Source organism: Lampetra planeri, chromosome 8, assembly GCF_965212315.1.
Source record: "Lampetra planeri chromosome 8, kcLamPlan1.2.h2, whole genome shotgun sequence".
NCBI lineage: Eukaryota > Metazoa > Chordata > Hyperoartia > Petromyzontiformes > Petromyzontidae > Lampetra > Lampetra planeri.
This window is the reverse complement of record NC_136114.1, coordinates 10,465,926-10,491,797: the sequence shown is the minus strand read 5'-3', so window position 1 is coordinate 10,491,797 and position 25,872 is coordinate 10,465,926. Positions and strand designations below refer to the sequence as shown.

At 39.5% G+C, this 25,872-nt stretch overlaps 1 protein-coding gene across 1 annotated transcript in view; it reads left to right on the top strand.

The window, feature by feature from the left end:
* SND1 (staphylococcal nuclease and tudor domain containing 1) overlaps positions 1-25,872 on the top strand; it is a 220,360-nt gene that overhangs the window by 170,789 nt on the left and 23,699 nt on the right. The window contains exon 17 of the mRNA XM_078596968.1: positions 23,867-24,055. Coding sequence (XP_078453094.1) covers positions 23,867-24,055 — 189 coding nt within the window. The remainder of the gene's footprint in view (positions 1-23,866; positions 24,056-25,872) is intronic.

Below are 25,872 nucleotides of genomic sequence, written 5' to 3'. Positions count from 1 at the left end.
TGTGTATTTTCTTAAATAATACATTTTATAGTCTGGGAATATTTCAAGTAAACAGTGTAAAATGAAATAGCCGTGGAAACAATAAAATGTTGTAATATTCTCATGAAAGGCATAACAGTAACACGGGCTTGGAATGAGTGTCTCAGCAGCGCGATGGTGATTAGTTTCCATTATTGTGCAGTGTCATGTACATACAAAATTCTGCCATTTTGCCGAGCAGAGTGACTTGCTTTGATTTTAAATAATGCAGCATGGAATGTTACATGGCAGGTAATAAGAGGGGGGGGGGGCTCGTTTGGAGCAACATCAGGATTGATTGGGCTGTAGAAGGAAAGATGTTCTGACTGAGGAAGCGTGCCACGTGTCCAGTGCACGTTCAGGTCCTTGATTGATGGCAGCCATTTACCTCTCCACAATACGCAGGGATTTCCTCCTTTTCTCGCCCGGTGCTTTTTGATGGATTTCTGATGAGTGTCACATTGGGGGCTGCTTCGGAGGCAGCGGAATAATGGTAAGAGAGAGTCGGTGAATGAGGCAAGTTCTTTTATGCATAAACTGGCCCTTAAAACAAATTCCTTGTGAGAAATTGATTGTTTCTCTTGTGGGTGCTGATCAATGTGTTTTTAGGTTTGAAGGGCTGCTGCTTAAGAGTCCGCTGATTAATACAAATACATTTTTACCCACAGTTAATAAAACCTGTTGCGTGCACTCGAATAATCATCTTCATTTTCGGAGTTCAATTTGATTTACGTATTTAATTACCATTGTGTAAGTGGGCGATGGTTGAGGTGCAAAAAAAATTGATAATAAAATGTTAACAGTGGTCAACAAATTAACGCCAGGTCTTTGTCAATCCAGTACCATATCGGTCATGGGTGTTCTTTGGCCTTACATCACCATGTGTGAGTAGGTTAATGGCGAGGCACCCACGACCGATGTAGATATCACCACACTCACCACTCAAGTTATATCCATGGCCAGAATTGAACTCAAGGGTGCAGGTATGTAGAGCAGTGCGCTGTCCTCCAAATTATTTCTAAATCAGATTTGAAAGGTGTATTTTATTTTTAGTTATCCGAGGCTTACTTGACAACATAGCCAGCAGCAGAAAGCATTCTTCCATCTGGCAGGTGTTGAAGGAAGACAGACGCATCTATAGAGCATTTAGAAAACTGCTGTTGTAACCTTGTGCAGGGCCCCAGGAGTATTATTGTGGCTGAGGATGCCAAGCGGAAAGAAATGGATTTGATCTTTTTCCCTGTCAGGTGCTGATTCGCACAAATTTGTGTCAATCAATATCTTCAATATATATTGACATCTTATTTATTTTAAGCAAACTGTATATTACTGTGAGAATAGCAGCAGAGGGAAATGGTGTGTTTGTGTGATTGTGGATGTGCAGTTTGCTTGATTTTTAACAGGAAGCTCAATGTTGTGCGACGCTGAATTGAATGGACTGAACATTGCTTTTGTAATCATCACAGAAATATGTCATTGGTATAGTGATTCATATTGATGTGTTTTATATGATGGAAGTGATGTTACTGAGTTGAGAGATGATTACATAGACTTTGAAAAACTCCTTCTATGATTGTAATGAAAATTAGTTTCTATGAAATATAAAAAGTTATTCATCTTATTGTGATCTCATTTTCACATATCTTCTTACTTCACAATTACGTCCATCGCTATATATAGCAATTCGCCCTTAACTGTACCTGGTCGTTAGGAATACGTTGTCTTTACAGTTTTTTTTAATTTTAAGTAGTTAAGCCGCCGTTTAATTCACAGTTTCTGGCACAGCTGTTTTAATGCTGTGTTGGGACCGCTGTGCAATGGTGGCATTGTATTCGGATTGCTCACTTTTAGAAAAGAGCATGTAATTTTCTGCAAAGAAAGTGCCCTGTGACAACATTAAGGGCTGATTGCTTCAAAATAAGCAATTGATCTTGGATAATGCCATTGGAGAAGTTGTGGCCATTTAGTGTGGGCAGGCGCCACTTGTCTGCCACCTGGACGCAAGTTTAGTCGGCTGCCTGAAACCCCATTCTGCATTTGAGTGTATAAATCTTTCGGCAACATGCTCAACTCGCGGTCCCTTTGCTCAACGAGAGGCTGACATTCAGGTCAAGGCCATTTACAATCGACCCACTATTAGGCTTGTGAATGTGCTCTTTCAAAGCTACACTTATTATAGGGATGCACAGCAGTACTTTATTTAATGCTGCCAGGGAGGTATTTGTGGAATGCTTGGAAATAAAAAAAGATTACTCATGCATCATTTGGGGAAACTGTGCTAATCATTGTTCTTTCACTTGAATGAAGTTGATTTGGCATTTGAGAGCAGAGCTATATGAAAGGACGTATTGAACAGTTGCTTGCCTTTTAATGTTTCACTTCAGAAAGTACCTCAGCCACCACATATTTCCGATTGTGGTCCAAAAGCCTTCAATTTTAATTTGATCAATAATTTGATAAGGCACAGGCTTTCAAAGCATTTACATTACATTGGTATTTTAACAAATTGATTTTTTGCGTGCATCACAGCTGAAGAGTGATATTATGAAGATATCATCTATATGCTGCTTAGGATAAGCTTTATCTTCATGCAAAATATTTTAATGAATAAATCATGCCGTAAGCCGTGGGTATTCAGTATATCACAAAGCAAGCTAACTGAAAGATGAAAAATAGCTCCCTGAAATATGGCAGCAAACTGCTATCCCCAATCGACACTGTACTACAAACATTGTTTGTAAACAAAACTCATGGATAAATTTAGAAATGGCAAATTCATCTTCTGTATGGTTCTGAGGCCAACAGTGACAACACATTTGTTTTTGAAAAAAATAAACTTTAAATGACGAATATGTAATAGCTACCATGGTGCAATGTAATCAATCCCAATACAATCTAATATATATATATTTTTTAACACATGCATGTGTTTGTATATCTGTATGGGACATTTTTAAACGTACCCATTTTTGCAAGAGACCACACCCAGCATATGGCATTCTTGTGCTGAGTAAGCAAGCGGAAAGCAGCAAAGGAATGTGAGCTGGATTCATCTTTGTTCGTATAGCTGGATTAATCTGTGATTTGAGTGTTTATTTGAAAAAATGTGTGTGTTTTATTTAAATTGCCCATTTTAGCCATCCTAACATGAGGTTTAAAAAATATGATCTCTCAAAATAATTGTACTTTGTTGCTATTGACTGCCTGTCAGACTTTGAACCTTGACACTGCTCCAAGGCTACTTCTGATCGTTTTCCGATAAAGCGAAAGCTTTCAAAACTTTAAAAACTAAAGCCACAAAATCACGGAGGCATCCTCTCAAAGCCAGTGGTGCGGCTGTGACCGTTGCAGATGGTGAAGGTCAACAAGCATGAGAAGGTCTATGAAGAGGGAATGCCTCTCATCCACAAGGGCTAAACCTCTTGACCAGGTCTTCCCTTGTGTATGACTGCAGAGCCCTGTGCCAATTAACCTGGCAAACACACCCCCACATGGGAGTGGGCTCATACATTTTCAGGATTTGAGGGGGGAAATGTGTTATAAAAAAAACATCTTTTCGTTCATATCTCCGAAATTGGTCGTTTTTTTTTCTTCATTTCAGCCTCAATATAGACAGTATTTTCAAGCAGAATTTGTTTACACATCGGTGACTTATATATTAGACACACGTTTACTTAAACAAATGCTGCTTTAGCATTTAAATAAACATGTTTGTGCATTTACATACAAGTCCCACGCAGATTACGTAAAATACAAGTTTTTTATTACTGTGCTGAGTGACTTGATCGTTAGCTATACATCTACAATCTGATTACCAGAAGCAGTTGGTAACCTGATAAAGTAGTAGGTGGAGGAATGTTTTAGGTTACTTGTATATTGTTATCGTCTTTGCATAACATATGGCTATGGTTTTCCCACTATAGCGTCGAGAATAATATATTCATAGTGCCGACATATCTTGTTGACATGTGCTCCTGTCGAGAAAGATTCAATGGGTTTTGATGTCCTGTGTTTGCCGAAGGCTGCTTCTCTCCGGCGTCTCCCCCCCCCCCCCTGACCGCTTAAACGGGATGTTCTTGTAACATTTAAATATATTTTTTTCATCTCACTTTACACAACGAATTTGTATCGTGTTGTAAGGGATATTGCCACGGCTTAATGGTTCGCACACTGGACTTTCAATCGAGAGGTCTCCAGTTCAATCTCCTGGCACGGCAGTTGAATCAACGTGCACGTTTATTAAATATCACCCACCTTTGTCGATCCAGCAGTATAAATGACTTTCCCCCATTATCAACTCCCAGCTGCCTCCCATTTAAGCCGGATGTCGAACTGGCCGCAGCTGCTGCTGCTGCGAACAGACCATTGCCTTCACCGCCCTCAATGAAGCTGGTTCCCAGCGTCAACAGATAACTGGCAGAGCAATGATTGACCTCTCTGCTGCCTATGATGCTTGTTTGACATCGTGGCCTGACTGCTACTGCTGCTTTTGACCGAAATCATCAGATACCTTTCTATTGTACACCTAATTGCCATGATGCTCAGCAACCAATTGATAAACACAGCCGCAAGAGGATCATGAACAGTGGTCTCCCTCGTTACTCGCACTGTCATGATTTTATATATCCATGTATAAGTGAAATTCCATTTACATAATCTCACAGGTTTATATATATATGAAGATGACAGCCCTTGCTGCACACGGCACATACCTCGAGAACTTAGCCAATACCATAAAAGCCGATTTAAGTTATTGGAGGCATATTTACGTCACTGGAGACTCCGACCTAATCCTTCCAACCGACCACAAGCACCTTCCACCTGAACAATCACGCAGCAGATGCCACCCTTGATGTGTCGTTCTCTGGTATCCCAGTGACTACGACCCCACTCCCAAGATATCTAAGGGTTAGCATGGGTAAAAGCCTGACCTTCAAGGTCCAAATAAAGCAGATCTGTGAAATACAAAATCAAGAATCCCCCTGCTACAAAACCCTCCAGGAATGACCTGTGGCGCCTCAGCTGATGTGCTGCAAACTGCCGCCCGCTCACTGATCCACTCAGTGGCAGAGTATTGTGCCCCAGCCTGGTCCGGGAGCTCGTACACAAAACTGCCAAATGGACAATTAAATAACGCAATGCGCATCATAAGCGAAGCACTGCAACCGATACCAATCCCCTATGGTCCCTGTTCTGGCAAACATTTTTGGCACCAAATATCTGTAGAGAGATGCATCCACCAACACCTCAAAAAAATGTACCTCGCCGCCAAACTCAAGTCGCAATCCTCCTCGTGGGATCGCGCTTGTCGCCTTCAGAGAATCTCACGCAGATTCAGAAGAACGTTAGTGAGCAGTGGAAACTACGCAGTTGTCCAGAATAAAATGCCTCGTTCGAGACCCAAGTATGGCACCTTCTGGCTTTGACATTCCTGCAAGACACTCGTGTAACCATCAACTGCATGAGAACATCAACAGATTAATTCGAAACATCTCCTCCGTACACGGAACATTTAAAGAGGAATCACAGTTAGCGTGATTGTAGCCATGCCACCCAAACCATGGACCATAGAGTAAACCACTGTTGTCTGCGCTCCTTCACCGGGGTTGGAATAGCAAAACGACACGGACCCTCTCCTGAAGCCCTCTCGTGGCTAGCAGACTTCAACATTGGCATTTAGCCCTTTAACATATTGCCATACGCAAGAATAGAATGGGTACAACCGCAGTCGATCGGCAGGTTGCGTGTAGTGGAGTAAAGTGTGGGTAACTCAACCTCTTCCAAGACATCTCGCCAGCATGCACGAGTAGGCCAAACAACTACACGGCAGATAGTTCTAATGGAGGCCTTTCTGTCAGCATTGTTGCGAGTAAACAACTGCAGTACTGCGCTTTTACCTTTTTATCTTTTTTATACATTGTGACTTCTTTATAATAAAGCTGTGATTTTGGGTTATTTTTTATCGTGTAAAAAATGATTTAAGCTGGTATATTTTTTATTGCAGTGATTTATACGTTTTTAATATGCAAACCGGGAGCAACAGTAACACTGAGTAATTTTAATTTTAAATGTATTGCAATTCTTTTGGAATAATATAATTGTGCTTTTGATTTAGTTTTGTTTGAGCAAATAACTTTTCCTTATCGTCTCAGAAAAATATCTGTGGTGATTTCACAATGGCTGTAATTGTTGGTACTGGTAGTGGGTTGGGGAGTTTCATAAACATGTGACCCAGCAACTCTGGCCTCCAAAGCTCTAGACTACAGGCATGTATCCATCACCACTTGGCTCAAGGTGGCAATTAAAGTAGTTTTGACTATGCTTTATATATTGGATGCAAAAAAAAGCTCGGAGAATATTTCTACCCAACATTAGCCTCAGACTATAATGACGTTTTTATTTTTTTACCAGCATTAAATTTAGAAATACACATGCACTTCTTTGATTTTAAATGTGCACATTTTAAACTGGTTTTGCTGAATGAAACAAAACGCCATACTTGTACACCACTGTGGGTAGTGGAGCCTTTGAGCGGTCTTCCATGCGGTGGTGGATGGTCTTCCTTGACCGTGACAAACTTTCATTCAAACATTGGCATTGGACCCAGGGACCACGATGATGATGATCATGTCTCTCTTCAGCAAGTGTTTGTTCAACGCCCTAATTTGCAGAGAAACAGTTGGGAGGAGAAGGGACTTCAATGCCCCTCAATAAAGATGGCACATTCATGGGCGATGTTCCCAAATAATGAGGGCCACCAAGGGGTTTCCAAACTCTTGAACCTGAAGCCTCGAGTCCCATCAGTCCTGTCACAGCTCATTATTATAAATGCGGTGGGATTTTTTTCTGTTATTATTGCTATAATGTTTTCTGGGTTTTTGTTATATATATATGCTAAATGATTAACCAATACTTTGCATATCACTGTAGCATTACCACATTGGAGTATCACCTAAGGTGCATTATTTCCGAGATGTGAATTCAAAGGCTCTCAAAACACGCGCCCGCCTACCGTCCCCATCGTTATGTTTACAATTCCGTGTTCACGGTATGCAATTCAAATTTTAAACATGGAATGAGATTTTATAAGTGTGGAGCGATTGTATTACCAGTGTTCTGCTCTAATGGTTCAATGGGCGTGAAATGGGCCGTTCACTTTTGTCATGTTGTTACTGCACTCTTGTTTAGTTGGGCGCTAGAATGTGAGATTAGTCTTGAGAATGTCAAAAGAGATTTGAAGAAATGTGTTTAGCTATTGCCGCTCAATTGTTTTTCTTGGCATTTAAGCATGACTATTTTTAGATTTGATTAAATATTCCAATGTATCTTTCAGTTTGTTTACAAAGCCATTGATAAATGCAAGGTGGTACAGGATGAAAGGAAACATGCTAGTTTTTATATGTCACAGATAGACGACCTCATATTTCCTGCGAGCATGTGGTGCATTTTAATGGGACAAAAAAAATGGACCTTGCATATGAACTTATAAAATATGGACATATAAACTTCAATATTGACCTTTTCATTGTACATTCATTTTTAAGATAAGGTCCAGTAATTTACATCTTGACAAATCCTGCTGGGTCTATAAGGAAAACTAAGCCAGTCCCTTTCCATCCTTCCAACATATCAACAGTTCATATCTGGCCGGCAAAACGGTACTGCAGCGAGCGGCAATAATTCTGTCCCTGACCTTCATATATCAGTCCTTTTGAAGGTGATCATTTGATGGAACGGCAACAATTTCCTGGCTGAATGAGTCTACAGCACTTTGATTGAAATCCATTGTACTGCAAGTGTCTGTGCCCACATGGCTGATCCTTGGAAATGAATGTGCTTGGAATTTTTATTTAATGGTGAAAACTAAAAGCAGCACTGCTCCTGTTTTGACGCAGAATGGTGTACGGACTTGAACTGTGGAAATAGTTCTTTTTTTTCTGTTTGCCACACAACATTTTGATATGCATATAAACAGGACTGTTTAACACCCCTAGTTTATATTTAGTCATTTAAATTTAACAATTGCAAGGCCATGTTAACTACATGAGCTGTATTTCTTTGTTATTCGTTTTTTGAAATGTACTCACGTAAAATGTTTTTTTCCATTTATGCAACATGCAGGTAAAAACTAGGTTAGACTGTAAATTAGTTTCATGCATATATGTGCAAATCTTGTTTTTTGAACATTCATTGCATTGGCCGTAGCCTTGTAAGATTGTTTTTGGTAGCAGTGTTTAATTGTTAATTTGTCTTTCAATTGCCCATGTAGTTCTTGAAAATATAATTTTGCAATTAATTTGCCGTTACGTTTATTTTCTAGAAAACATTCAAAACTAAGTATAACTGAGCAACTCATCAAATATCCTGAATCAACACTATACCGAGCCAATAGAGGACATGGAGTAATTTAATGTTTAAAGCCACATCCATAGCTTGAAGTGTCATCTTTTAAAAATCACAATTTGGAGATGGTTAGAAGATCAAAGGGTTTTGGTAGTTGATCCCAACAGCAAATGACTTGCTGGAATCGGAAATAAAATCTGCAGGCTTTGAGTGCATTGTTTGATTTGCCATGTGCTTTGAGATTTATTTGTGGTTTGTTTCTTTTTCTTTATTGTATAAAACTAAATCGTAAAGCGTACTAAGATGATGGTTATATGTTTATTTGATCCGTTTGTTTTTAATCATAACATACAATTATTTGCAGTTGCTTTAACTGAGGGGATAGCTCGAATTTTGGGGTTGAATAAAATACACTTAATTTTTGGTTGTCTGGATTTCAAAGGTTGCGTCGAAAATAACGCAGAAAAATCAGGAAACAATAATAAAATATCTTTAAAAAGCTGTAACATGTTTGACAAGCATGAGAGGTGTGTACACATTCTCTATTTTTGTTGTCCAAAGCAAATGTGATCTTTAATTTTAATAATGCGAATTAAAAGACAATAAGAACTTGCTATTTCTCTTCTTGGTTTTTTTCGGTAAAGTCACGTAGAAGGGAAGTAATAAAATAATAAAAATAAAACATAATAAAATGAAACAATTCTCACGACGTTTCGGCCACAACGCAAGCAGCCGTCCTCAGGTGAAGAATGAGACACTTCAAGCTAGGAACTTACATATAAGCTGGGTTGGGGGTGGTAGAAAAGCGCCTTAACAAAAAGAATGTGCATATCAAGATGAGTTTAGCATATACATGGGAAATGCGCAGGGGGCGGGGGGGCTTCAAAGTCATACCATGCCCACGCACTATGCAGGATCAAGAGCACCAAGGGGGGGTGCAGGGATTAGCATTAACAAAGGAAAGGAATGCCAATGATATGTAGCTGCAGTAACTAAACAACACCGTAGAAAACTAAGGTATAAACTACATACAAAGACTAAAATATAAACTGCATAGCACCATCAGTATACTTACTATACTCTACAATAAGCTGAGTTACTAACGGCAAGTAATACATTACAATACTACGTCGTAAAAGTTATATAATATGCTTCCATCTAAACTTTATTCTCTTACATCAACCGAGCATATACCGTACTATATACTGCCATAGATAAACCCAACATTAAATTATATACTGTATTGCAATAAACCACATTTCAACATAACACTATGTATTATTCTACCTACCCTAATGTGTATCAAAATGGTTTATTACGTCCTTCCAATGATTGCTAAGCCAGAATCCATCTTCTCGATTAAAATTGTCTCTGTGTTTGTATATGTGGATCGCCTCATGAACGAATCTCTCATGATAGCCAGGTGGCTTGCAGAGAACCTCTGTCTTGGAGAAGTCAATGTCATGTGAGCCCACTGAGTTGTAACAGTGATCTGCCACGGCTGAGGTGTTTGTCCTACCGTGTTTCAGGTCAGCTTTATGTTCACGGATGCGGTCCGAGACATGTCGTTTGGTTTGTCCAATGTAACTGCTACCACAGAGGCAACTTAGTTTGTAGACACCAGGGTGCTGTATGTCTGGAACCACATCTTTTACAGACGGTACCAGATCACGGATTTTATGTACTGTGTTGAATCAGACCTGGATCTTGTGTTTAATCAGGATTTTGGAGATCTTTTTTGTGACCCCAGCAATGTAAGGTAAGGTGATGGTCTTGAAAGGCTCCTCAACAGGATCCTTCTTGATGGTTGGAGAGATGGCTTTGCGGATTGTGTAGTCGGAGTAACCATTAGCCTTAAGAGCTTGGCGTATGTGTTTGAGTTCACTGGAAATGTGTTCATGGTCGGATATGCATTGGGCTCTATGATATAGAGTCTTGATGAGGGAATTCTTCTGGGATGGATGGTGGTGGGAATCCGGTTTTAGATAAGCGTCCGTATGGGTGGATTTCCTGTAGACAGAGTGGCTCATTGGACCATCAGGTCTCCTTTTGATTAGGACATCCAAAAAGGGTAGCTTGCCATCTTTTTCGACTTCCATGGTGAATCTGATGGCTGGGTGTATGGAATTGATGTGGTCAAGAAATTGGTCTAGAGCAGGCCAGCCATGTGGCCAGATGACAAAAGTGTCGTCTACGTACCTCTTCCATAAGGTCGGGCGTAGAGTGGCAGTCTGGATGGCGTCCGTCTCAAATTTCTCCATGAAGATGTTAGCTACAACTGGAGATATCCAGCCATCAGATTCACCATGGAAGTCGAAAAAGATGGAAAGCTACCCTTTTTGGATGTCCTAATCAAAAGGAGACCTGATGGTTCAATGAGCCACTCTGTCTACAGGAAATCCACCCATACGGACGCTTATCTAAAACCGGATTCCCACCACCATCCATCCCAGAAGAATTCCCTCATCAAGACTCTATATCATAGAGCCCAATGCATATCCGACCATGAACACATTTCCAGTGAACTCAAACACATACGCCAAGCTCTTAAGGCTAATGGTTACTCCGACTACACAATCCGCAAAGCCATCTCTCCAACCATCAAGAAGGATCCTGTTGAGGAGCCTTTCAAGACCATCACCTTACCTTACATTGCTGGGGTCACAAAAAAGATCTCCAAAATCCTGATTAAACACAAGATCCAGGTCCGATTCAACACAGTACATAAAATCCGTGATCTGGTACCGTCTGTAAAAGATGTGGTTCCAGACATACAGCACCCTGGTGTCTACAAACTAAGTTGCCTCTGTGGTAGCAGTTACATTGGACAAACCAAACGACATGTCTCGGACCGCATCCGTGAACATAAAGCTGACCTGAAACACGGTAGGACAAACACCTCAGCCGTGGCAGATCACTGTTACAACTCAGTGGGCTCACATGACATTGACTTCTCCAAGACAGAGGTTCTCTGCAAGCCACCTGGCTATCATGAGAGATTCGTTCATGAGGCGATCCACATATACAAACACAGAGACAATTTTAATCGAGAAGATGGATTCTGGCTTAGCAATCATTGGAAGGACGTAATAAACCATTTTGATACACATTAGGGTAGGTAGAATAATACATAGTGTTATGTTGAAATGTGGTTTATTGCAATACAGTATATAATTTAATGTTGGGTTTATCTATGGCAGTATATAGTACGGTATATGCTCGGTTGATGTAAGAGAATAAAGTTTAGATGGAAGCATATTATATAACTTTTACGACGTAGTATTGTAATGTATTACTTGCCGTTAGTAACTCAGCTTATTGTAGAGTATAGTAAGTATACTGATGGTGCTATGCAGTTTATATTATAGTCTTTGTATGTAGTTTATACCTTAGTTTTCTACGGTGTTGTTTAGTTACTGCAGCTACATATCATTGGCATTCCTTTCCTTTGTTAATGCTAATCCCTGCACCCCCCCTTGGTGCTCTTGATCCTGCATAGTGCGTGGGCATGGTATGACTTTGAAGCCCCCCCGCCCCCTGCGCATTTCCCATGTATATGCTAAACTCATCTTGATATGCACATTCTTTTTGTTAAGGCGCTCTTCTACCACCCCCAACCCAGCTTATATGTAAGTTCCTAGCTTGAAGTGTCTCATTCTTCACCTGAGGACGGCTGCTTGCGTTGTGGCCGAAACGTCGTGAGAATTGTTTCATTTTATTATGTTTTATTTTTATTATTTTATTACTTCCCTTCTACGTGACTTTACCGAAAAAAACAAGAAGATGAATCCCTGCAGTCACGAAAGCTTTAAATCGAAATTTAACTTGCTATTTGTAAAATAACTACATTTGTGGGTCTCTAACCTTCATCATATGTACCGTAGGGGTCAAGGTCTATTACACATTGCCTCCTCGAGAGGGAGTTTATATAGCTTCTCTAGAGGGTATTTGGCCTACTTTTCCACCCTGAGTAGACATCTTGGAAGGGGTGCGAGTACCTGCACTTGACACCACGTCACGTGATTTTCCAACGGATTAACGGTATGACCCTTCATGCAGCAGTGGATTGAGAATGGCTGTTTGGTGATGATGAACAAAAAACTAAATGATAATTTTCAGTTGATGTGGGCTGGGATGCTAAGGGGGTGTGGGGGAAAGGGTGCTACTCATGTAATGTGGTGGGTGATGTCAATGTAGTAATAGTTTTAATCCATGCAAATTTTAAAAGATCTGTTAAAAATTGTTTTACATTCTTTTGAAATTACGATGAAACTAAATATTGGAAGTATATTTGACTCTTGTTCACTCCTTAACTGTTTACGTGTTGTTATTTGTCGCAACTGCATGTAAAAATGTCTTGGTTTTATAGTAACGCTTTAAAAACGTCATTATGAATGCATCTGCATTACGGTGTAATGCCTAATATAGCAATGCACGTTTGATATTCTGCAAGGGCTATTTAAAACACTTGCTAAGATTTGTGTACAAAAGAAAACAGTGCATCTTTAAAAGTAATCGGTGGATCCCAGGCATCGTGTCATTTGCAAAATGTGTTTTGCCCCCCCCCCCCCTTTTCTGAAATGGCTAATTAGGAATGTCCTATTAGGCGTGTGCATATCTTTGCGAGCACATGCGGCAATTAAAATTGAGACACAAGCAAGATTGATGCTGTTTATAGTCGGCGCTAGCCACGGGAGAGCTGAGCCTTGCAGCTTTTGCAGTGCGCAGGAGCCCACCAGTGACGTGCGCCGTGCGTTGCGTGCTCGCACCCAACCCAGGCCCACAACCCCCACCCAGCCCCCCCCCCTCCCCCCTGGACCAGAATGCACGTTGGTTTAAGAGCTGCCCAGTAATAGAGGTTTTTTTCGGTCGACGTTGATCGTTTCTCACCGTTTTTATTTGCATGTGCATGTCAATAATCTGCTGGATGAGGGCCTCTCCTCCTCCCCCACCCCTTTCCCATACGTTACCACGCTGGTGAAGGCAGTGAGCATAAGATATGGGAGCATAGAAGGTACAGCACGACGTGGTATTTTGCTACACTGCCCCCTGCTGCATATCACATAGACCCGCAATAAAAAACATCTACTTACCGAACATGACTTTTTTTTTTTACACAAAGTGTATATTTGGAAGAAAATGCAATGATCTGTATCTTGGAAACAGCACAGATTACAATTGTACCGATGAATTTTATCATATGGTATAAATTATTCCTTAACGGTAGTTTGAACATGTTTGCCCTCCTCTCCATCCCATCAAATGTATCGAACATAGGGTAATTTGCACTTTTTCTGTATCATACTGGTAGCGCATACTCACATTTTCCATATGCTTGAGCCATTAAAGGCACGAGGCATATGTCCAGTAGGGAATATACCTCAATTTACAACAGAAGGCTTGTACATGTTTGCTGAGTAGCACAGCCTGCAGTTGTCACTTATTTTGTGGGTTCTACCTGATTTTCTTTACACATGCTGATATCATGCAATGGGATTACAGTACAACCCCTCTTAATGACGGTAATTGGTTCCACTAAACCGGTCGTTAAGTGATTTAGTCCTTGACGAGTTATTGGAAATACATGTGCAAGGCTTAATTCGTTCCGATAGCATCGAAAGTTTCCCTTATTCACCCCAAAAAAATATGTTTGTAATTATGAAACAATGGATATTCATGCATAACGGTACTAACAACATTATAAACACATAATATTAAAAAGAAACATGGTTAATAAATGCATTTGTATTTTCTGTACCTCCAACAGCCCATTGTTAACAGGGGAATGGTTGGTAAGCGAACAATTTGGCTCCATGGAGGCCCGTCCTGAAGCGATTAGTCCTTAACAGGGGTGGTCGTTCAGAGGGGTTCTTCTCTACACAACTATACACCACTAATATACACTACTCTATACACTACTATACAATACACATTGGGCTCTATAGAGGCCCGTCGTTTAGCGATTAGTCCTTAACAAGGGTGGTCGTTCAGAGGGGTTCTACTCTACACAACTATACACCACTACTATACACTACACTATACACTACTATACAATACACATTGGGCTCTATCGAGGCCCGTCGTTTAGCGATTAGTCGTTCAGAGGGGTTGTGTTTCTCTAGAACCAGTATTTTTGTTGTAGATTATTAAATATCATGTACGTACTTTGTAACCATTCTTAACGTCAAGGGGTGCAATCCTGCCATTGTTTGTATTACACCGCCTCCGCCAGAGGGAACTCTAGAGATCCCTTGTTGGGAGTATTTGGCCTACTCTTCTTATTCGCCAGATGTCTTTAAAGAGGTGAGAGTACCGACACATTGTCCCACCCCATGAGACCTGTTGATCGACTAACTGCGATGTACTCAATTATGCTGCTGGGTGGACAGATTGTTAAATGCAACAATTAAAAAACAGTTACATGTTTTTATTGCAACAGCATTGTATTCCGGGCATTAACTTATATAAGACACTGTTGGGCAGGGTACGTTACGGTGTGTACTTCATCGTGGTTATAAATCAGCCTTGTTTTCAGTGCGCAGAAATCAACAAAATCTGTGCATTTGTACATCTTTTCGACTAATAGAGTTCCATAAATACACTATGCAGTTTCCTGAATATCATAAATAATAAATATAATATTCTTACATTTTTTCACAGTGCATATTCAATAACTGGGCCCTCTAACAGTGGTGCTTTGCATATAATCATGCAAAACTGTGAATCAGATACCCAGCCTCGGCAATTTGTCATCCAGCACAAGCCAGCGAAGAGCAATATTGCTACGTGATTAACGTTTACCACAAAATTTTATATTGCCACATCTGCTACTTACATGGATAGAATAAATATTAATTTTATGGAATACTGTCAATGAATAGTTTCAAATAAATTTAGTAAAATAATTTCTGTTTTTGATGACTTTTGTTTATTGATTAAGCATTTGGCAAAATGTGTTATAAATCATTATACTTTTCTTCCCAATGAAATTCGTCCATAGGTTATGTCAGTTTGGAAACGAATGTAAGATTCACAACCTTTACTTATAAATGTTTTTAACCAAATAAATATTGCTACGCTCTATTTTTTTTATACAGTAAAGCCCTTAAAGTTAAATAAAGCATTGCTCAGGACAGAATATACATTTTATTTGCAAGTGTTAATTGCAAAGTTTGTGAATTATACTATTATGATGTTCAGTACAAACTCTCGGCTGAAACGTGTTGTCTTAATTTTTTCAAATCAACAACATCATTTTGCGCTGCCCCAATTTAACTGCAAATATATTTCTACCATGCTTTGTCATGTTTTATTCATAATTTGTACTCGTAACCAAAGTGCTTTTTCTTGCTTTGCAACAGCTTTGAATTATTTGTTTGTTCCATCATGTTTCAATTGCATTCCTACTGTTGCAACTGCGGTAGGCTTAACTTTTTTTGTAGATTTCAGGAAGAAATGTCAATGAATGAACAAAAGGGACAAAGCGTTGAACACTTGTTTGTTCCACAAAATGTCCTCCAATAGCTAGTTCTGTGGACAAGGAATTAAATGGTGATAGCCTAAAACGGCGAGACATCACACCTGATATTGTCTCCATGAACAAGGACGTAAAAATGTGGTGGCAGCAGTTCTCCTGGAGCTATTGGATCACAAGTTGGGTTAATGCTGCACGACAGCTTCTCATTAGGCTGTAGGACATTTTCAACCCTACTCTTGGCAATTGCTAGTCAATACACATTATTAGCTAGGGCAATGAACGTGTTGTAGACATACCCACTGTTAAAATGTATAATCTGAACAAAACGGTTTTGAGTTCAACATTTGACTTTCACTCTTTGAAGAACATGGAATGTCCTTGAAAATTTCACATTGAAAAGTATTGCATATTTTCTGATTTAGATGACACTGAAAACCTACGAGACATTAAAAGTCCCAAGTATCATTTTAAGCCGTCTCAAAATAGTCATGGTCGTATTCTCCAAATGGCAAGACCAAGAGATATTTCCTGAAATTGCAATTGGATGGTGTGAAAAGATGAAATTAAGCTTTCTTTAAGATGGGCAGTTCAATCTGTAATACAGGTAAGTTAATTGCTCAGTAACTTGAATTTCCTCACCTCTGACTTGAAGCCCCACCTCAAGGATCAGAGATTACCCTCCTGAGATCTGTTAACATGTTTTCTCTTGGTAACTGACATTGCCAGGACGGTGTGTCTGGTGCGTATCATGACATTTTCTCGTGTTCACCAGCTTTTCCCTTTTGTCCGCGGTTGACATTTGAGCCTTGTGTCATCAGGAAGTAAAAGGCCCATTCACTGAGAAAGTGAACTGTGTTTTTCATCGTCGCCTATCCTTTCCAATCTATTTAGGGGAAAAAAGGCCAAATAATAACTTGAATATTACTGCTTTACACTGCATGCCATCGCGGTATTATGTTTTGTTATATATACTCTGTGTGTTTATATTTATATGTACGTACTGATGTTTACTTTCGTGGTAGTAGAGAGTATGATGGTATAGGCTATGAAAGCATAAACACATTTAATTAAGAGGTTGTTGAAAATGCACTGTACTGTGTGACACACACCGCTATAATTTTACGGTCGGATAGAAACTGTGTACATCCACACTGGTTTAGAAAAGAGTGACAACCCAGCACTTGCAGTGAAAAAGGATGTCATGGAAATGAGCAGGTCCCTTGCACACTCGGCAGGTTTTCTCTTGCCAGCGGCAAGGATTCCTTTTTGCACTCGGCATTGCCTGTGAGGAATGCTGGAATGAGCAAAGTGGAATCCAGGGAGAGTGCATTACAGACGGTGCTGTTGTTACGTTACGCGAACTCGGGTCATCCTCTCCGTAGCAGTTTTTGGTTAGTCATCGAACAAAGAAGGTCACTGCATCGCGTGCTTTCAGATGCGCTTATGCGACCGTCTGGAATGCTCCCCCTTCCGATTTTTGGAAGGCACTGGAGCTATGTAGTTTTAAATCGAGATTGAAAACTCATTTCTTTAGAACTGCTTTGTGTTTTGTTCTTACCACGCACCTCCGATTATCACGGTTGGCTATGTACAGTGCAAACGAAGTTCAACATACATCTATCAGAAATGGCTTGGTTTAGTGACAAAAAACAAGCATTGTCCTGATCTGACGTAGACACAACTTAGCAAAATGATGCAATCTTTGTCTTGCTCACTAGTTTGTCTTATTTGAGGATGCTCGAATATTGTCAGCAAAAAGAAAACAAAATTTTGAAAAAAATAATTCTCCATAAAAATGTCTATTTATATAGATACATTATTATTATGTACTGGGCCAGCAGCAATGCCCCCCGCCCTCCCACCCCATCAGTCTGATGCATTTACATGACTATTGGTCATGATTAGATTGAAAAACAGATAATTTTTCGTCTCATTGGGATTATTTCTAACGTGAGTCTGGTTTATACTCAGTTTGTGTTTACTGCGTTCTGTCGCAGCTTAAACGTTCGATTTGCATCTATTTAATCACAATGCAATGCATATCTCCTGAATGAGGTGATTTAAATACATATTAACAGGACGTTGTATACATCAATGCGGAAAAAGTTTTTGTTATGTTTCTGTAAATATAGCCTTCAATGTTCATAGCTTAATTCACAATGATGTATACGACATCATACTCTCATTACAGCAGAATGTAGCTTTGGTGTCGGATTACATTGATAACACATTGCTAATGTCGGATTTTCAAAAGTTCTACAAATAAATTATCTATTTTAGTTCCTAAACTCATTGTAACTTCAGTACGCCAGTACATCTTTAAAAAAATACAATATACTTTGATAACAAAAATACACTCAGGTCATTGTGTTTTTTTAAGACTGCACTTTAAATAGATTTTTAAAAACACACGTTTTTCATTCTAATAATAGAATAATAACCATAGCCTACTGTTTCAATAATCTTCCCTCGTATTGTGGTATTCGATTGCTCGGTCAATTTGGTGTTTTAAAATCCTCGTTTAATGCGAGTATTTTTAAATCAATGGTGCTCGTTGATTTCTACCATTCACCTCCCCTGCACTGGTGCTATTTAGAAAACTAATGAGAGCAAAGCCTGACGACCCCGTGCTGGGGGAGCCTAACATTTAGAGCGTGGTTGAGTGTTCTGTAATTGGCTTCAACTCGAAATTCTAAGGGAGGTGTGAGAGAGAGGAAAAAAAAAGTACCAAAAAAAAGGCCTTACTATACGGCCACGTTTCTGGTCTTGTTACAAATTTGTCATTCCTTTCCCAGTGAAACCAGGCTTTGGAGTGGCAAATTGAGGTGAGGAAGCTTGACGCAGTTGGTGGTCCTTGGGCAGCGCCGTGGGTTTGGGAATGTTGACCTCTTTCGCATTCCGGTATTTCAGTCGCGGGCTTTGTTGTAAATCCACTGAATAGCAGGAGCATTGGCAAGAATTGTACCTTTGATATGTTCGTATGTATATCATGTGCTTTGTTGTACGAGAGTGGTCTGATTAATATTTTAATACATTATCTAAAAAAAAATACTTTTGGTATTGAAAATAGCCGATTCAATTTGGCAACAACCTTTTTGGTGTTGATGTTGCAGTTTGCCTTACTTCTTGGCATCTGGGGTGATTTGTGAATTGTCACCCATGACATCTTGCACTTTTACATCTGTTAGTGGTTTTCATTTCAGTTGTTTTGTGCTACAATTATGTGTCAAGGTTTAAATAAAAGTACGACATGTTTTAAAGTATCAAAACAGTATGAATGTGAATAGGTCCATCTTGAAGTGCTCCAATAAACTGAGCAATTGGTTGATTGGAACGGACAGGGCTGAAAAAGGATTACATGGAAACTGTTATAGCGTGTTTTTCTTTTGCGAAGTCAAGAAAACTAGTAAATAGAGATTCTTGAATATCACATTCTTGATTCTTATTGATATCTTGCTACTGTATAAGTTTGCCTATTAATAAAGTGAGAACACTCACTATGTATATGTAATTTTTAAGTAGCCCAAGATTTATTGCTCCTGGAAAGCAGTTCATTTTGCTCTGACATCACACACTGGATACTATCCTTCTATGAATTTTTCACATTTCACAAAAAGCACTGCCTTCGAATTGTAATGTAGTCCAAGAGTTTGAAACCCCCACATTTTATTATTGTGCTTGTGTCTTTTGGACAGTAGTAGTCAGCCAGTGAATTTCATGTGGTGTTTGGTTTGATTTTGAGGATATTCTGTTAAATTAAAGTGAGCAAAATCAAGAGATATTTTGAGTATGTGGACTAAACTCTTTGTGATGCTAATGCAGTGGTAAATCCGTAGAAGTAACGCATTTTTTCCCGTTACATTTTTGAACACACATTTATCAGCAGGAAAGCACTATGCATAAAATAGGCCTGAGATATACATGATGCAAAGTTTTCCATGCACTAACCCAGTTTAGTCTAGTTTTGATGATCAGTGAGTGGTTGAAGTCATTGTCATTTTCCATAAATGCCCATCATATTGGGGGTCCCTGATTATTCCCACATTAATTACTCCAGTGTTGCAGATTTTCTGCCGGTGTCCTCCCATCAGAATGATTGGCTTACGTGTTGCAGCCATTACATGAAGCAACTCAGAGACCCCTGTCTGGCAGATGGCCAAACCAACTCAGGTCTACACCACGGCCAGCTTGTCAAGCACCCCTATAAAAGTCTGTTCGTTCCGCTTACAAAGTTAATCCGTGGACGTTTGCAGGTGCAACTTCTTTCTTTCTCTCTCTCTCTGGAGGAAGGGGTGAACCAATACCGCTCGGGTATATGGGTTAATGGCGCGCACCGTGACATGTGGTTGATGCAGCAAATGTGACATTCAATTTGTGTGTTTTTTTTTGATACATGGTTAGTGTTGACGAAGAAAAGAAAAAAACATCTTAAAGCTATAATTTTTGTTTTTCAAATGGCTCTGTTATTTTGTTACCGCTGACTCAAGTCAATTAGCTGAGGTCTTGAAAATGTGCCTCAGGTTCCTGGGCAGGTTTTGAGCACCATGAAGATGCTTTCGAGAACCCAGGAGCTCCCTTGAGCGGCCAATCAAACGCCTTTTGACAGCTTTGCCCTGTGAAATAAATAGACCGTAAGAAATATATATCTCACATTGGATGTGGCTCACCTTTTTGCAGGTTCCCATATTTACACCAATGTTGTTGGGGAGCAATTCGAAACGTTGAGGTTGGTTGGGTCTTTTTCATGGTGGAATGAAAGTCGTTTACAGACTTAATCTGTGCCTACCCTTTGGTTCATTCTATTTAAACGCTCATTGTGTTTCCCTGACAATGCTAGAAATGTAAGCATGGCACTCTGCACGATGAGCTTGTCAACAGAAATGCTTACATTAGCACAAACAATGCCTTCTTTTGAACATGTAAAAAAAAACATTTGCACTGCATTATAGATGCAACGGTGAGGTTCACAATGCATCTAAATGTAAGGTTTTTTTGCGTTTCAAAATAATAGTTAATTGTGTTTATTCGTCTGGGATAGTCGTTAAATTGCTATAATCTTAATTGCTTGACATGCATATGTTGCTGTTGGGTATATAAATAAAACATTTCAAAGCTCTCCGATTATTCTTGAAGAAAGTAGGAAAATCTGGCAATCCACATCTCGCAGACTTTGGTGAGAAAAACCCTCTCGACTATATTAGTTTTCTCAGTTAGCTCAAGTGTTCGTTAATCCTCAGGCATATGCTCAATGTTCAAATTAAATTTCTAAGTAGCACATAACTTTCAAATGCAATGTCCAGTACTTGTGATAATCGGCCTAATGGCAGAGTTGTCACTCGGAGAAAAAAATAATTGCTTGGGAGGATTATCTTGCATGACAGATGGTTCTGATTTTCCAACGATTGTTTCTTTTTTTATTCTCTCATGGCAATTGAGATAGCCACATGAGATTTATTTTCAGAGCTATGAAAAAAATGTTTTACAACACTGTTATCGTAATCCTTACATTGTATGGAATTTGATGGCTAGGATATTATGTAGTATAATGTGTATAATTTCAGGAGAAAGTTTGTTGGTAAGAATGTATACAACTGGTTTAAACCTACATTTCACAAGAGAGTTACCCGTGTCTTAAATTAAAAAGTAAATCTGTTTCTTGCTCAAATGAGCATTGTCGTGCGTGCTGCTCCCATTTGCAGCCCCGAACGAGTGGTGGACATTCCACGTTCATATGGCGGTAGCACATCTATCCATCGGACAACCACAAAGTGGTACTACTAATTTTATCAAACCCAGAGAGATGATGGGCTGACTCGTCACAGGATTTGAGTTGACCAAGATTTGAACTTGCACATGATGAGTTGAGGTTATCTAATGGTGTGTCTACCCGTGTTAGTCCTGTGTTGTCATTTCATGAACGTAAGACCTCATTTTTATGCATGGAAATGTAGATCTAATTGGGAACATCGTTATTTAAAAATAAATTCCTTGGTTATTGCACCAGGACGTTATTTTTCGACTTATAGCTCTTATTGAGATGTAATATGGGTACTCATCCCCGGGAGGGTTTCTGCAACTCAGTACTGGATCATTTTTTACCTCTGTCTCCTTATATAGTCTTTATACCATCTAAATAAGCCGCTAATTTTTATATTTATTTTTTAGAACTCCTCCTAAACCACTCCACCAATTTCAAATAAATGAGGCGTCATTTCAAAGCTTATGACATAATCTATGTGAATGAGATTTAAATCATGAAGGAAAAAAATTACCCTTGCCTCAATAATTTTGCTTATTCTGCCCATCCTTTCTGCTGCTTATGCGCTCTTTCATTTACAAAAGTCTGATGCATAATGAATGCCCCCTTTCACGATCATATGATGGCTAGGTGTGTCCTGTTAGAGAGGGGAATGTGTGGTGGTTGAAAGAGCCATTGAATCTCAGTTTGCATCCCACGAGTAATGAATAACCCACAGTGCTCAGCACTTCCGAATTTTGTTACTATTGGCCTTGCCCATCCTAATAGAGCATGTTTTAACATGTGTAATTTCTATGCACAGTATTTAGCTCTCTGACATTCTTGGGGCGATGCAGTGGCGAGTGGTTAACTCCGTCGCCTGGTATGCTGGTCGTGGGTTTAATCCCGACCCTGACGCCTGCTGTATATTTGGAGTTTGCATGTCTCTCTCCCTGTGGTCGCGTGGATTTTTATCCGGGTCTTCCGGTTTTTCCCTCCACATTTAGAATCAATATGTGTTCAGAGTATTTGGCTGCTGTACATTTCCACATGATAAATCACTTCGTTGGGCTATCACGTGTGGTCAGGTCGCTTCTGAAAAAGAGCTACATAGCTCAGTGGGCCTCACCTGGTAGAATAAATAATAAGAAAAAAAATTGTAAATAGTTGTGTGTTTCGTACGGAAGATCCAAACGGTATTGCATTGGATTTTCTGGAATGGTGGCGTGATTGAACCACACAATTAGCGAGGGATGGGGGGCAACACGAGTTGGAAACACTTTGAAATGGAAGACTATATCAAGGAATTTGTCATCTTCAAAAGGTCTCAAGGGTCAGTGACCATGTATTGAAGTACAAGCTTAGCGAAATTGGAAAGTGGCAATCGTAAAGCTAATTCATGAGCAAAGGCGATGTGCAATGGGGCTCTCTGAAAGTTTCTTCACAAGATCACAGCCAGTTTGCTTAAAATGTTTTCACAAATTACGAGATTAGGGTATTAATTTGGTTTGAGGATGCAATTTCCATGGATCTGTCTCAGTTGCACTTTCAAAATACCCTTTTGCATGTTTTATGTTAAAACTATTATATTTTAATAAATGATAAAGTAACAACTGCAGCTGTTATCCATTTTATATTATAATTGCATATTTACACACTTATCAGAGAGAAGATTATTTTTTAAATTATTCAACGTCGTGTTGTGCGTGTGCACGTTACGTTGATTGCCAGTGTTATAAATCCCATATAATTCCTTGGCACACAGCATATGGGACATTCCAAATTTGCCTCAAGTATCACCTCGACAAAATATATGTCCATAAGAAGAGTCTTCAGAGAACACCTCGCAGGTGCAATACAATGTACAGGTTGATATATTATGTCACTTTATTGGGCACAACACTGCAAAACACTTTTACTTTTATTGATTATAAATGGGCCAATTATATAACACCAATAACGTAATATTCATGCTTATTTAATATAATATACAATTATAATACCTTTTTGTATATTATACGTTCATCAATGTATATAATACCATAAAAATGTATGTACATTTTCCTCCCATTGCAACCTCCTTGCGTTGTGTCGGTCACGGCGGTTGTTTGACCATACTTCACCGTGTTGATAAGCACAGCTTAGTAAAGGCGGGGGGGGGGGCAAAGCCTTGCCTAAAACAAAAGTACCTTACTCATTCGGAACACTGCGCACGACGCGTCAACGCGCGTCCAAAAACTTCACCAAACATAACTCTGCCATCCCTTTTTTTCTTTTGCGATGTGCCCCAGGTGGAGGTAGAAGTGGAGACGATGGACAAGGCCGGAAACTTCATCGGCTGGCTTCAGGTGGAAGGAGTCAACTTGTCAGTGGCGCTGGTTGAGCACGCACTCTCTCGGGTGCACTTCACAGCCGAGCGCAGCTCCTATTTCAAAAATCTCACGGTCGCCGAGGAAGCTGCTAAGAAGGCAAAGGAGAAGGTAAATGCGCGCCCTCCACTTTTTTTTGTTGGATTTACTTAGCGTCCTTCAGACCGGGTGAATGCTGAGACAAGAAGGACAAAATTGTCCCCTTGACAGTTTCCGAGACTTTTTTTTTAGATGCAGGTGATAAATGCCACCTTGTTGGCAGCTCACCAAGACATCTCGACGTAATGGTAGATGAAACAACACTCGTGGCTGTTAGCCCCATGATATTTAAAATATAATCTACGTGTTTTTTTTTATCTGCATTTGAATAACCATTAGAGGAGTTGGTAAGGGGCTGGAAAAAAAGCGCATGGGCAAAAAAATACATCTGTTTGAGTTCTGAATTCACCAAACTGTAAATCAGGCAAACTGAAAATTGGGTTCATTTGCATTTTTGTTTTCATTTAACTTTTGCCAGTCATTTGTTTTGGCTCATTAAAAGTTGCACCTTTTTGAGTCCATTTGGGCTAATAGCCACACGCGTGCTCAACTCTTCTCAGAAAATGGATCGCTTTAAGCATGTTGCCAGTTTGGTGTTGAGCACGTACTTCAAAAAAAATGAAATCAATTGATATCTAAATATTAAACATTTCTGGGTGGTTGTATGCACATTTAGGTCCGTGTGGTATTCTGCGTGGAGGGGCCTGCGGATAGTAAATGGAAAAGTGTTGATCATTTAACATAACAGGACATAGAACCTTTCATTTAACCACTGCTGTTCTCATATCACATACTGTGGGACCTGTATTCCACTCAAAATTACATGAAACAATATGATGTTACGTAATTTTTCGTTTTGAGATGTATAGAATACCCATCTGGCCACATGATTAAGTTGGCATCAAGAGAAAAAACAAGACCAAGAACGGAGCTTGGCAACAGGGGCGATATCTTGGGGAGGGTAAAACGATGCTGTGACGAGAGACATTCAGCATACGTTTTGCAAGTATCTATTCTAAGATGACTCTTATATAACAGATGCCACACTGGAATACAATTATAAAATCAGGCGCAACAGCTAGACGTTCGTGAAAGGATTTTTAAATGTAGCTGTTTTTAGTGTATGGCTGTCCTAGCTTTAAATAAAGCATGTGTAAGTAAAAAAAACGACCGCTTTCGATGGCAATAGCAGTAAATTTGTTTGCAGGAGGCACATGCATTACAGCGTCGGTTATTTAATGCTACTGTTAAGAGGTTGCTCTTGCACTGACATATATACAACAGCACTAGAAAAAAAAGACGAGATGGAATTTGATGCCAATTTTAGGTTGAGGAAGCACATTACCGACATTACAATTCACCATTTTTTTCGAGTTGCCAGAAACTTTACTGCACATATACAGACAGGATTGTTATAAACATGGGCATTTTCACATCTTTCTGTGCTCATGATACAATAGTACAAAATATAACTCACAATATAGCTTAATGTGAATCATCAGCTGAGAATGTGTTTTTTTTATATGATATACAGTGCAATTGCATGCAATTTTTTCTCAGTCATTTAACATGTCTGAATATGTTCAGTATGTTATACTGTACCAAGAATAATTGTGCCATGTTATGTATAAACATGTGTTTTGTTTTAACTGTTTAAGCAAATCCATTTACATAGGTTGCAAAATATTTATTGATGGATTTACTTTTGAACAATTTTTTTTTATATTTTCGCTGTTCTGCTTTGTACAGTTAATGTCTCTTGCAGGGGATGCTATATTTTGGGCATTCCAAACCCAGATTTTAATTTGGGGGGGAGGGAGGTGGGGGGGGGCGGAAGATTTGACACGTGCATTATTTTGAAAGAAAATGTTTTGTACTTTGAGGAAAAC